Source organism: Pantherophis guttatus, chromosome 18 (assembly GCF_059756535.1).
Source record: "Pantherophis guttatus breed Tessera chromosome 18, ASM5975653v1, whole genome shotgun sequence".
Lineage (NCBI taxonomy): Eukaryota > Metazoa > Chordata > Lepidosauria > Squamata > Colubridae > Pantherophis > Pantherophis guttatus.
The window spans coordinates 12,896,372-12,910,740 of NC_142080.1; the positions used below are offsets into that span (position 1 = coordinate 12,896,372).

Genomic DNA, 14,369 nt, shown 5'->3' on the forward strand with positions numbered 1-14,369 from the left:
TTTAAACAGATTAAAATTTGTATTTAAAATTTATATTTAAAAGGGGAGAAGATTTAGGCCAGGCCAGCTTGATGAAAGAAAAACGTTTTAAGCATTTTTGCAGGACTAACATCTCTGAAAAAGGGGGCAGAATGTCAGAACTGCAATCTTCAACTTGGCACTTCACTGGCGTCCTGCCACCAATTGTTAGGGGAGAGGATGGAGGCAATTGTCATGGACAGGGTAGAGTTGGCCTACAGGGAGGGCGTGTAACAGGCTTCAAAGAAACCACAGGTGTGAGAACCAGCCTGTTCCAGTCTTCAAGTCCACAAAGCCTGAGAAAAGAATGCAAACTTCACCAAGAGGCACCAAACATCTGAGCGGTTCCCCAAACACCTCCTCGGCACACCATTGGTTGAAGACGGACCGGTCGGGGTGGGTGGATGGGATGGTGAGAAGGGGAGAAATTTGCAAATTTTTGACCAGGAGCTTTAGTTCTAGCCTGCTTTTGCTGCAACCACTAATTCCTCTTTTAAAAACCTATCACTTCAACCAAGTGACACTTCAACCAAGTGTCCGGGAGGATCCCGGATCTGCGCACCTTCCGTCATGCGCTTAAAACGTTTTTATTTCATCAAGCTGGCCTGGCCTAAATCTTCTCCTCTTTTAAATTTAAATTTTAAATACAAATTTTAATCTGTTTAATTATGGAGTATTTTAAAATTCAGCCAAATTATTTAATTCATTTTAATCTATTTTAAATTTTGTATCTCTGTATTTTATCTTCTGGCTGTTCACCGCCCTGAGTCCTTCGGGAGAAGGGCGGTATAGAAATTTAATAAAATAAATAAATAAATAAATAAAACGGAGTGGAGGGTCTTTCTTTCCTAACGACCTACTTTTGGCAAGCCTAACAACATCATCCTGGGCAAAGGAAGGAGGCCAGGAACTTCCTGACATGATTGGGATACCTACTAGAAACACTCACGTCAAAGGACTCTTCCACCACATTTTTGTTGCGATTTGGCGAGATCTGGCCATGAATGGTGTGGATGGGTTTTAATTGTTTTCTTTTATTGAAAAGTTTTACAAACAAGAATTTTTTTTCCAAATATTTCCCCTCCCCCGCTCCTTTCCCTCCCCCCTCTACCCCCCCCCGGACTTCCCAGAACAAAATACAGGTAAAACAATTAACAGTCATATGCTAAGCTAAGCTAACTAACTACAGATTCCTATCCCCCCCTCGACACTTTAACTCACCTTTTACTTAACTAAATATACATACTCTTAACTTTTCCATTCATTCATAAGCTATTTGATACTTTTTAGTCCGATATTTGTTTTGAATATAATCAATCCATCTTCTCCATTCCAATATATATTTTTCTTGTGAGTGATCTTTCAAATATGCTGAAATTTTCGCCATTTCTGCCAAATTTGCCACTTTTAATGTCCACTCTTCAATAGTAGGCAATTCTTCCTTCTTCCAGTATTGCGCCACCAAAAGTCTAGCTGCAGTTATTAAATTTAAAATCCATTTAGTCTCTATAACCGTACAATTATACCCAAGAAAAACAATTGTGGGGTAAACTTTATCTTCTTTTTAAGAATATTTTGGATAATCCACCATATTTTAATCCAAAATGCTTTAACTTTTTTACAAGTCCACCATATATGATAATCACAATCACATCTCCAACACTTAGATTGCAAATTCGGATACATACAAGCCAACTTTTTAGGATCTAAATGCCATCTGTAAAACATTATATAAAAATTTTCTCTTAAATTTTGTGCTTGCATAAATTTTACATTTGTTTCTATTTCTTGCATAAGTATCTTGGTTACCCAAACCATGTCTATTCTGGACCAGGACTTATGGGGGTTAGAATAATATGTGAATTTCTTTACCTCGGAATTATAAAATCTGCAACCATCTATTAAATTCACTTCTTGTACTAAATCCATAAAAGTTCTAGGCAGTACATTTTTCTTTTTTTTATTACTCTGATCACTGCTATAATCCTTTTTACATCTACAATTGCGTTGAAATCACCGATCAAACATATATTCCCTATTTTTTCTTCTATTATCTTTTGATGTACTTTTTTTTGTAAAATTCTAATTGTCCACTGTTCGGCGCATAGATAACCACCAATAACATACTTTTATATTTAAATTTTACTTCTATCATCAATATTCTTCCTACTGAATCTGCATATCTCAATTTACACTCTATTCCTTCTTTAATGTACACCACTATTCCTCTTTTCTTTTCTTCCGCTAGTGTTACAAATGATTCCCCTAATTTTTTACGTAATAAGTATTTTTCATCTTGTTTTCTTATGTGTACCTCTTGAAGGCACACAATATCCATTTTTTGTTTTATCACTTTTCTAAAAATTTGATGTCGTTTAGCCAGAGAATTGAGAGCATTTACATTTAATGATAAGATTTTAAAATTTTGTTCCATTCCTTTGTGGTTCTACTATGCGATATTTCCTATTACTTCCTGTCCTTTCTCTTAGCTCTTGTTTTCACTCCTTCTTCCTCTTGAGGTTCCCCTTCTTCCTCTTTATCTCCTTCCTCTAGTAGTTTTTCTCGCTCTTCCTGTTTTTGTGTCCTTTTAGTCCTCCGTTCCGGTTCCTCCCTGTTACTATTTGCTCCTTCTATGCCCATCATTTGGTCATGCAGGTTCTGTGCTCTGTGCTGTGAATCCACTTTTATTTTTTTCCCTTGCCACGACACCACCATTCCTTCCGGTATTATCCATCTAAATGGTATATGCCGTTTATTTAATAATGTGGCTAGGAACCAATATTCTTTTCTTAGTTCTCTTATTCTCTTAGGTACTTGCTTTAGCGTAACTATTTCTTTGCCTTTATAAAACATGGGTTCATTTTTTGTCATTTTATAAACAATGTCTCTTATTTGGAGGTGGGGGTGGGTGTGGGGATACAGGACAGCTCAATTAATAGGACTAAAAACCCAATGTCAGACCAAGCTATAATAATAATGCAAATCCAGAGCATGTAAATAAAAATATCAATCTCTGCTATAATTTTCTGTTGATGTAATTTTTTGTTGCAGTGAATGAAACAATACTGATTTGGTGCGCAGGACATCTGCCAGGACCCCTCTGAGGGCTTCTCAGGGGGAGATGAAGCCTGGCCTGAAAGAGCCCCCTCCCTTGCCAAGGAGGCCCGAGAGGGAAAGGGCTCCGGGGAGAAAACGCTCTCAAGACACCATCCTTCCCTCATATCCAGGTATAGATGCTACAGGGCTGGGCTACCTATGGAACCAGCCTTGTCCTATCACATCAGCCCACCCCACACAATCCATCCATCCATCCATCCATCAATCCATCCATCAGGACAGAGCCAGAAGGGAAAGGTGTGACGAATTTGCCAAGGCTCTGGGGGAAAAGTTTACCCTGAAGTCCTTGGGGCGGGTTGACAGGTACCTGGGTGTACATATCTTGGCCACTAAAAAGGGATTTGCATTATCCCCCCCCCCCAAAAAAAAGATTGAGGAGTTGTTGGCCAAATGCAAAATGGCGGAGTCTAACTCAACGCATAGCCCCATGCAAAGTGACTACTATGGCCATAATGACAAGGACAGCCCTGAGTTCACAGATAATAAATTTTATAGATCTGTGATTGGCTCCTTGCTATACATTAGCAATTGGAGCAGGCCTGACATAGCTTTAGCTGTAAATCTATTGTCCAGGCATGTGGAAAACCCAAAGGAATTCCACTGGAATGCTGTCAAGAGGGTACTTAGGTACCTCAGGGGCACGGCCGATGCCCTCTTTATGCTGGAACCAGAGAAGGGGAAGCCGGCCCAGCTCTCCGCTTACTCGGACGCAGACTGGGCTGGTGACACCAAGAGTAGACGGAGCACCTCTGGTTTCCTCATACTGCTAAATGGCTGTCCTATCCATTGGCATGTTAGGCAGCAAAAATTTGATTCTTGCTCCACGGCCGAGGCAGAATATGCCAGCCTATCGGACACAACAAACGACTTGATTTGGTTCAATGCTCTGGTAACGAGCATCTGGGCACCTCCTACTCTGCCCATCCAAATTCAAGAAGATAACACGGCCGCAATTGGAATCTCGGGGGCGTACACGGTGGGCTCTAGGTCACGCCACATAGACATCCGCTACAAGAATGTCAGGTAGCTTGCCAGAATGGGGTTTGTACACATCAAACATTGTAATACAACCGACCAGTTAGCTGATCTGTTCACAAAACCTGTGCCCATTGACCGACACAACCTTCTGTGTAAGCGTTTGTGTTTGCTCCTGTAAACGATGCATCTGCATGTCTATGACGCCTGCTCACCCCCTCACTCATACTCACTGGCACCTGTCATTGGCTGGCAAGAAGGGGAATTGTTAGGTGTTTTGTGCCAGCCATGGCAGTTTCTTAAAAGGCCACCAGATGGGAGCAAAGAGGCACCTTTGATCCCACTGGTGGGCCAAAGGGCTCCGGCCCCTGCAGCCCCATTGGGGAGAGTTAATGGCCCTCCGGCCCCCTCACACTTTGGTAAGGGAGAGGCCAGGGGCCCCTCTAAGAATCCCTGCACAGGGGCTGCTCTTTGGCTCTTGTTCTAACTTCCTACAGGACTGAACCAGGGGCTCAATCCAGGCATGGATGCCTCCTTTTACTCTACTTTACTTCTAAATAAAGATTCAACGTGATTGCATCCTTGTGTGCTGCCTTTTCTTGGAAGTGGCCTCAACGAACCATCGATCTTTGTGAGATCCCTCACATCCCCATCATCTTTGCTGGTCAGAAAGTCAGAAAAGGGGTCATGTGACCCCGGGACATTGCAACCGTCATAAGTACATACCAGTTGCCAAGCCTCTTGAGCTGAATTGTGGCTGTACGTCTAGGTAGCCCAGCCCCAGAGACGAGGCAGGCCCCCAACCTCCTGACCTTCCCCAAGAGCATGAAGACTCAACTCTGCCAGCTGTCTGGGGGCCCAGGGGGGCCCTGCAAGCCATGGGGGGGAGGGGTTGGGGGCCGAAGGAGCTTCCTCTCCTTTCAACTCTGCAATTGTCCCTTTTGCCTTTTTTAAAAAAACAAACCTGTTTGGCTTTTTTTAAAAAAAACTTTGCTTTCAACTGCAGCTTTTGTATCGTTGGAGAGTTTTACCAAAACTACTACAACACTTCAGCGATGATGGGCACTGCAGAAACTGGACCCCCCAAAAAAATCATATATACAAGTAGTCCTCGATTTACGACCACAACTGAGCCCAACATTTTTGTTGCCAGTTGTTAAGTGAATCACTGCAATTCCTAAATTAGTAACATGGTTGTTAAGTGAATCCGGTTTCCCCCTTGGCTTTGCTTGTCAGAAGGCTGCCAAAGGGGATCACGTGACTCCTGGGACACGGCGACTGTCATAAATGTGAGTCACTTGCCAAAGGTCCAAATTCTGATCATATGACCGTGGAGATGCCAGAATGGTCATAAGTGTGAAAAATACTTTGTTCAGTGCTGTTGTAATTTGAACCAGCACTAAAAGAACGGTTGTAAGCCAAGGACTCCATAAGAATAGAATAGAATAGAATAGAATAGAATAGAATAGAATAGAATAGAATAGAATAGAATAGAATAGAATAGAATAGAATAGAATAGAATTAGAATTAGAGAGTTGGAAGGAACCTCGGAGGTCTCCTAATCCAACCCCCTGCCCCTGCAGGAAACCCTACACCAGTATATCATATCTCCTATATCTCATATCTCATAATAAGAAAAATTAAAAAACCAAGCTCGGTAGCAGACTTAGCCAATCAAAGAACAAAGCTGATCAGCCTTAATCTTGGTTAGGTTCTTTTGAGATCTAGCACATTGAGGGACACCATCACAGTGGGTCATTCCATAGTGACCCCTAGCTTTGCTCCCCATAATGTCGCTAATGTTTTTTGTGGTTTTTTTGAGAAACTTTATTGAGATTTTTTACAAAAAAGAAAAAAAAACATAAGTGTACTGACATTTACAGTTAGTATCAGATGTGCAGTGTTTTAACTATATACATAAATAATACTTGGTGATATTTCAAATCACTTTTTACCGTTATTTAACACACCTTTAGGTCTTTCTTTCATTTTATCATGCATCCACTTGTACCACCTTTCCCACACAATATAATAAACTGACTTCTCATCATCGTTTAATTCATGAGTTAATTTAGTCATCTCTGCGCACTCCAATATTTTCCTAATTGTGAGCTCTTCTGGTGGTTGGGTTTTCTCTTTCCAGTACTGTGCGTATGCCAATCTGGCGGCTGTAATTATGTGGATCATTAAATGTATCTTTTCCTTTCCATATGGCTTCTTTACTATTCCCAGGAGAAATATCTCTGGTGTTAATTCAATATCTTCGCCAATTATTTCATATAACCATCTCCTGATCTTGTTCCAATATCCTTTCGCTTCCGGGCATGTCCACCACATGTGAAAGAAGGTGCCTTGACCGTGGCCACATTTCCAACAATTAGGATGTATATTAGGGTATATCTTTGCTAGTCTGGCCGGGACTAAATACCATCTATGTAGCATTTTATAATGGTTTTCCTTGTATGTCGCCGCTGTAGTCAATTTAAGATTCCTATTCCATGCCTCCTCCCATTCCCCAAAATTTATATCACGCCCTATATTTTTCTCCCATGCATTTATTTGATTCTTTGTGATATCTTCGGACTTGTCATCACCTAATAAATAGTTGTATAGTTTGGCCAGAATCTTTTTATTTGTTCCCATCAGGACTTTATCCAATCCATTTGATCCAAGTTCTAAACCGTATTGTTCTTTGTCTTTGTGATATCTAGATTTTATTTGTGAATAGGTCCACCAATCTAAAGTTATTCCTTGCTCTCGTAAAGTATCATTTGATTTAAGATTCCCTCCTTCGTCTAAGATATCTTTGTACCAGCCCATTTTCTCCATCCCCCATCTATTGGGGTGGATCAGGGCCTCCATCGTTGAGAGCCAACTTGGAATTTTTTTGTAATATCTTTGCCTAATCGGGGTCCATGTTTGTATCAATGAGTCTCTAATTTTATGTCTATGGAAATATGTCTTCCTTTTCTTCTCTACATCCCAAATGTGGGCATGCCACCCTTTTTGCAAATCGTGGCCTTCTAGGGTAAGAATCCTCTCATTTTCCAGGGTGATCCAATCTCTTATCCAGACTAGCTTAGCTGCCCTGTAATATATTTCCCAATCGGGGAGTCCAAATCCACCTATATCTCTTTTGCCCCTTAAAATTTTAATAGAAAACCTCGGTTTTTTCCCCTCCCATATAAATTCTCTGATGATTTTGTCTAATTCTAAAAAAAACTTTTTCTCTAAATTTACCGGTATGTTTTGGAATAAAAATAGTATTCTGGGGAGAATATTCATCTTAATTGTGGCTATCTTGCCCAAAAGTGATCATCTTATTTTCTTCCATCTGTCAAGGTCTTGTTTCATCTTCCTAATTAGGGGAGTATAATTGTCGTCTTTTAAGGTCGAACATCTTGATGTAATCCAAATTCCTAGGTATTTAATTTTTTTGGCAACCTGTAGTCCTAATACTTGTTTTTCTGGCTCTCAGTTGTATTCTTAATCAATACTTTGGTTTTGGTTTTGTTCAATGTGAAGCCTGCCACCTCTCCATATTTACTTAATTCCTCTAGCACTTTTGGTCCTGATTCTATGGGGTCTTCAAGGATTAAGGCTACATCGTCTGCAAATGCTTGCGTCTTGTAAATTTCCTTCCTGATCTTCAGTCCTTTTATTTCCTCATTAATTCTAATTTTCCGTAAAAGAACTTCTAAGGCCAAAATAAACAATAATGGGGATAGGGGGCAACCTTGCCTTACTCCCTTACTAATTTGGAATGTTTTAGTCCTATGCTCAGTGGCAGACTTAGCCAATCAAAGAACAAAGTTGATCAGCCTTAATCTTGGTTAGGTTCTTTTGAGATCTAGCACGTTGAGGGACACCATCACAGTGGGTCATTCCATAGTGACCCCTAGCTTTGCTCCCCATAATGTCGCTAATGTTATCAAGGGGGTTATCCAGGGGACCCTCCATATCCCTTCCCTATTATCTTGGGGAGTAAGAGGCCCCTTGGGTCATGACACCAGCTGTCCCCCATGAGAACATAATGCGGTGATGTCACAGCCCCTGGGGCAGAGATATAAAGGCAGAAGGGATGAGAGGGGAGCTGTGGAGAGTTGAGGAGAGTAGAGGATAGTTGAGTTCAGTTGAGTTGTGTTGAGCAGAGTAGAGCAGAGCAGAGCGGAGGGGAGTGTTCTACTTTGTCAAATACCTCGCTGAAGCCTTTCAACTTTTATTTCTAGTCTGTCTTTCACAGTTACGTTGTTGGTAGGTTGGGCTATAGTTTCTTTTTGCATGCAAAGAACGAGTTAAGCAACTCTGCTTTCTCTCTGCTGCCTGTAATTTCCTTGCCGTCTTCTCTCTTTAGGGGACTTTTAGTTTGGTTGCTGTGCCAAACCAGACAGTTGTAGAGGTACAAAGGAGAGACTCCCAAATTCCTCTGTAGATCAGCAGCTCCTTGGGCAGTCTGAGCTTCTTGACCCAGGAAGAACATGTGATAAATAGAGATAGATAGATAGACAACTAGATAGATAGATAGATAGATAGATAGATAGATAGATAGATAGATAGATGATAGATGATAGATGATAGATGATAGATGATAGATGATAGATGATAGATAGATAGATAGATAGATAGATAGATAGATAGATAGATGATAGATAGATAGATAGATAGATAGATAGATAGATAGATAGATAGATAGGAGCACCAAGGACCCCTCCTTTCAACCTGGAGTTACAAAACTTCTCCTTTATTGACAGGATCTCCATCCAGTTCAAGAACTCCCTCTTCACGAGAGGATGGACCACATGCTAAAAAAGTTGCCCTTCTTGAAGAAGGAGGACAGCAAGGAGTCCCATCCACAAATTACGAATAATGACCCATGGCAGTGGAACAGTCACTTCTCTGGCTCCCACCCGTCCACTTCTTCGGCCACTCAAAGAACCACGCAGGTCTTGCCCCTTCTTGTAAAGGGTTCCCCAGCTCCAGTGGACATGAGCAAGAAGGTGCAGCCTCCAGCACTGGTGCTGCCAGAATTGGTGCGCAGGACCCCTCTGAGGGCTTCTCAGGGGGAAATGAAGCCTGGCCTCAAAGAGCCCCCTTCCTTGCCAAGGAGGCCCGAGAGGGAAAGGGCTCCGGGGAGAAAAAGCTCTCAAGACACCATCCTTCCCTCATATCCAGGTATAGATGCTACAGGGCTGGGCTACCTATGGAACCAGCCTTGTCCTATCACATCAGCCCACCCCACACAATCAATCCATCCATCCCTCCATCAATCAATCCATCAGGACAGAGCCAGAAGGGACCTTAGAGGTCTTCCTTCTCCAGAGACCAATTGCATTAAGCAATAAGTTTCTCTTCCTACCTTCTAGTGCTTTGGAAAATAAGTTGACCCCCTCCTCTGTGTGCCAGCCCCTCAAATACTGGAAGACTGCTCTCATGTCACTAGTACACCCTTCCTTCCTTTTCCTAACTACCCAAATCCAAATCCTGCAATCGTCCTTCATCAGGTAGGGACGTTATGGTGCAGACTCCATCAGTCAAAGAGTTTCGACTGTGGGGCCTAGGAAGAGGGTCTTCTCTACTGCTGCCACTGTATTAGGGAACATCTTACCCTCAGAGGTGAGGAAAGACCCCTCCCTCTTAGCCTTTTTCAAAGGCTAGATCTAAATTATAAGATTACAACATCATGAAATTTCAAAGCAATAAAAAATTCCAATTCCATATATAAGATGGTTGTCTAAGGACAGGAAGATCAGGGCCTCGAGACTTATGACACGTTTGACCCCTCCCTCAGGCTCAGCCTGGTGATCCACTACGCACTCCTTGTCTCTCTCTGCTTTGAGAAGGCTTGTCCTGTCGAATTGCCCATCAATCTCTGTCTGTCTCTTCTTCTCAGAACTCTCTGACGAGTCTTTCAAAAATTTATGGGAGAGCAGGAAGCCATTAAAAGGCAGACCCGTCAAAGAAATCTTGGATCTCATGGACGAGAGAGAAATATTAGAGACCATCTTGGACCATCTTCGTCCTTTCCAGGTAAGCAGCTGGGTTTGTGTCGCGGTGGGCCCTGAGGTCCATCGTGGAGAGGGTCCAGAAGCCAGGGCTGCCTCGGTGGAGATCATTTATCCCAAAAGTAGACAAATGTAGTTATGGAGAATTTGCTGAACTAGGGGGTCCTTGCTGGAAGGATCATGGAACGACCATGGAATGATTGCCTCAACCATTTTGGACTCCACCTCAACATCAAGACAGGGTACTTAGGGACTGTCACCACCCCTGGAATGCTTCAAATCAATGGAGAAAACCTAAAGAAGGTGGACATTTTTTGGTATCTGGGATCCCACCTCCAATGTCAATGGTGACATCAATGGCGAGGTGAGAGCAAAGGAGAATGCAGCCTGGATACGTTGGCGAGAACTCACCAGTGTGTTACTGGACAGACGAATGGCCACCCATCTTAAATCTAAGACCTACAAGACAACCATCCGCCCTGTTGCACTGTCTGGCACTGAATGCTGGGCAGCAACAACAGGGACCAGAAGCTCTCTGCATGCCACGGAAATGCGAAATGGTCCTGAGTGCGAGAAACAGTCCATTTTTTTCAGTTGTAAACTATCCTTTATAACTTCGAACAGTCAGTAAATAAATGTTCTGACCCAAACACGACAAACCCTCTGAAGTGAACTCAAAGATTCCTTTATGAGGAGAGCCAGCAGCCCCGACAAAAAGTTTCTCTCTCACCACAGGCTAACAAGTCCATCCGGCAGGGAGAAGAATCGTTGTCTGCCACATCTATTCCTCTCCGCCCCCTGCCTTTTATCCCCAGAGCTAGGGAGGGGCTTCGCTAGCAGTGGTGGCTCGTCTGTCCCAAGGACCGGCCCATAGATTTCCACTGCTCTCCTCTCCTCTGCCTTCTGTGTATCCGCGCGTCAGGCACTGGACCCAGATGTTCCTCCTCTTCCTCATCCACCTCCAGACCTGCGGTCTGTTGACTCACCATCTGAGGGCTGACGGATGGCCCAGGCTCCTCCTCTGTCTCTCTCTCTGCCAGCCCCATTCCCTCTTCCCCCTCGGAGCTCTCAGGTTGCCTTGATGCTGGCCCTGACTCCCACGCCTCCTCCTCCTCCTCCTCCTCCTCCTCCTCCTCCTCCTCCTCGTCCTCCTCGTCCTCGTCCTCCTCCTCCTCCTCCTCCTCCTCCTCCTCCTCCTCCTCCTCCTCCTCCTCCTCTGATTCGGCTGCTGGAGGGCCACAACAATAAATGGTGATAAATCAAGTTCTCACAATTTGTGGCAGAGATTTTCCAACCGTTCATCTCAAAAGCTGCCTCAGCTCCAGCTGATACAATCCGGATGGTCCTTGTTACGTGCTTCGTGTCTGTCCCAGCTAGAAAAGTCAAATTACTTATAATATGCATCCGGACGCAGAAGGGAAACCAATCCTCCCCTTGGAAACACACAGAAAGCTGTTCCTTCCTCTGCTCCTTCACTTTCTCACAACTTCTTTTTTGTTGTTCTTGTTGTTGTTGGCAAAGCAGATTTCTTCAGACCACAAACTGCCCAGGAGGAAAACAAGCGCATTGCCGCCCATCGACCAGAAGCAAAGCACGTCCCAGGTCTTGTCTAAAGACAAGGTAAATATGCGGAGGTTTTACACTTTTAGGGCCGCAGTTATCTTAGATGCAACATCAGAAGAGGACAGCTTGCCATGGCCAACTCACCGTGGCTGCCCACGAGCCACAGCAGACTCACCGCGGGTGAATTCAACCATTCCGTTCTCTCCAATAATGTTAAAAATCATTTTAACATTTGTCGTTTATGTTTCATTTGTCCCTCCTTTGAGGCCTCCTTTCTTTGACGCTTCTGTTCCACCATTTCCTCGATATTAGACAGACAATGAATAATAGAACTACAGACTTGGAAGGGGGCCTTGGAGGTCTTCTAGTCCAACCCCCTACTGAAGGAGGAAACCCTTTCCCATTTCAGGCAAACGGTTGTCCAATCTCTTCTTAAAAGCTTCCAGTGATGCAACACCCACAACTTCTGGAGGCAAACTGTTCCACTGGTTAATTGTTCTCACTGTTTGGAAGTTTCTCCTTGGTTCTAGATTGGTTCTCTCCTTGATAAGTTTCCATCCATTGTTTCTTGTCTTGCCTTCGGGTGCTTTGGAGAATAGGCTGACCCCCTCCTCTTTTTGGCAACCCTTGAGGTATTGGAACCCTGCTATTAGTGTAACTCTTGTTCCCTGGTGAGTTGGCCACGGCAAGTAGGCCATGGCTAGTTGGCCATGGTTAGTTGGCCAAGCCAAGAGGGCCATGGCAAGTTGTCCCAATCCACCACGGAGAGCTAATGCATGTAAAAAGATGAAGCTGCCAGATCTCCACAGAAACCATAAAGGATCTCAGGACGGCCAAACAGAGAATCAGCAAAGGGCACCTATGGGGATGGGGGAGGGGGGTTAAAGTAGCTTTTCAAGAAGAAGAAGAAAGTCAAAATGGCAATTATTGACTTATTAGATTCGTATGCTGCCCATCTCCCCGATCAGGTCACCCAGGACCAGTTTCCGTGTGCTTGACCACACGGAGTCCTTTTCTGATCCTAATTTCTCCTATATTTCCTTTTCCTGGCCGTTTGGTGGAGCTCCCTAGGACTCACGGACTCTTTTTCCCACCTTCAGATTAGCCTCTACAAATATTATGGCGTTAAACTGCGAAACTCAACACAGAAGGACCTGGTGACGGAACAGCTCCAAAGCCTTCTAAGTTTTTCACTCCAGGAAGAAACAGACCGAGAGGTGAGTGGCAGTGGGATGCCTGCGGGGGCTGAGACCTCCATCTTTGTGGGGTCCTTGGGGCTCTCTGAGCTTGGATGTTTTCTTGCAGACGTTTAGTGACCCAACTAGGTCACCTCATCAGTGCTAGAAGAGAACAGGTTTTGCAGAATAGAGGTGAAGGGAGGAGGAGGAGGAGGAGGAGAATTGTGGGGTCCTTGGTGCTCTCTTAACTTGGTTGTTTTCCTGTAGATGTTTTATTACCCAACTAGGTAACATCATCAGTGCTAGAAGACAATGGGGGTTACAGAGAGGAGGAGGAGGAGGAGGAGGAGAATTGTGGGGTCCTTGGTGCTCTCTGTGCTTGGTTGTTTTGTTGCAGACATTTCATTACCCAGCTAGGTAATTTCATCAGTGCTAGAAGGGCCTGGGGTTTGCAGAGAGGAGGAGGAGCAGGAGGTGGAGAAGGGGAGGAGAAAGCGGAAGGTAAAGACAAAGGGTTAGGTGCAAATAAGAGCCTTGGTGGTGCAGCGGACTAAAATGCTGTTAAGTAGCACTTAGCTGCCAGCTGCCGGCAATTACTGTGAGTTCAAATCTCACCAGGCTCAAGGTTGACTCAACCTTCCATCCTTCCGAGGTAGGTAAAATGAGGACCCGGATTGTGGGGGCAATAAGCTGACTTTGTATTAAAAAGAACACCGCTTGGGGGGGGGGGAAGCCCTACTAAGCAGGTCTATACAAAAGTATGAAGGCTATTGCTTAACGCATTGTAAGCCGCCCTGAGTCTCCGGAGAAGGGCGGCATATAAATCGAACCAATAAATCAATAAATGTCCTAATTCACAAACATCGCTTTGCCTAGGGAATCTCGGAATCCATTCGAATGGCATCCTTTTGCCACCTGCCTGAGATTCTGGTGGCCCTGGAGGAGGCTGGCCAGTTCAGGCAGACAAAAGGACCGTTTGCAGTAGAAGCCCCCATTGAGGTAAGACCAGGGATGGGGTTGCAAGGTCTGAAACTCAGTGCAGAAGGAGGCTGGGGGATTCTGGGAAGGAGAGTCCAATGTGCTTAGAAGGACTTAGGCTCCAGGCTGTCTGGTCTCCTCAGATTGGTCATAGATCTCGTAGATGTAGGTGGTGCTGAAATTCTCCATCTCCATCTCCTGGAGAACTATTTTATAAGGCTAGAGAAGATTAGGAGCTGCCCCAACAAACACCTCGAGTAGACCCAAAGGTGCTTTTTCCAAAGGCTTGGGCTTGGTTTTTTCCTGAAGACATTTCGCTTCTCATCCAAAAAGCTTCTTCTCTTTTGACCCAAGTCAGACCTGAAGAAGCTTCTGGGATGAGAAGCGAAACCTCTTCAAGGAAAAACAAAGTCCAGTTGCCTTTGAAAAAGCCCCTTTGGGGCAACCGTGACCTGGATGACTAAGAAGCTCCATCAGTTTCCATCCATTGCTTCTTGTCTTGTCTTCTGGTGCTTTGGGAAAGAGTTTGACCCCCTCG

At 44.1% G+C, this 14,369-nt stretch overlaps 1 protein-coding gene across 1 annotated transcript; it reads left to right on the plus strand.

Annotated features, from left to right (window-relative positions):
• Window positions 1–8,177: 8,177 nt before the first annotated feature.
• LOC148111603 (uncharacterized) lies at window positions 8,178–10,263 on the plus strand. The gene is made up of 3 exons (XM_087880808.1): window positions 8,178–8,364; window positions 8,862–9,282; window positions 10,001–10,263. Exons 2-3 carry the CDS (start codon window positions 8,901–8,903, stop codon window positions 10,246–10,248), a joined length of 630 nt encoding a protein of 209 aa, XP_087736934.1. The 5' UTR covers window positions 8,178–8,364; window positions 8,862–8,900; the 3' UTR covers window positions 10,249–10,263.
• Window positions 10,264–14,369: the final 4,106 nt, after the last annotated feature.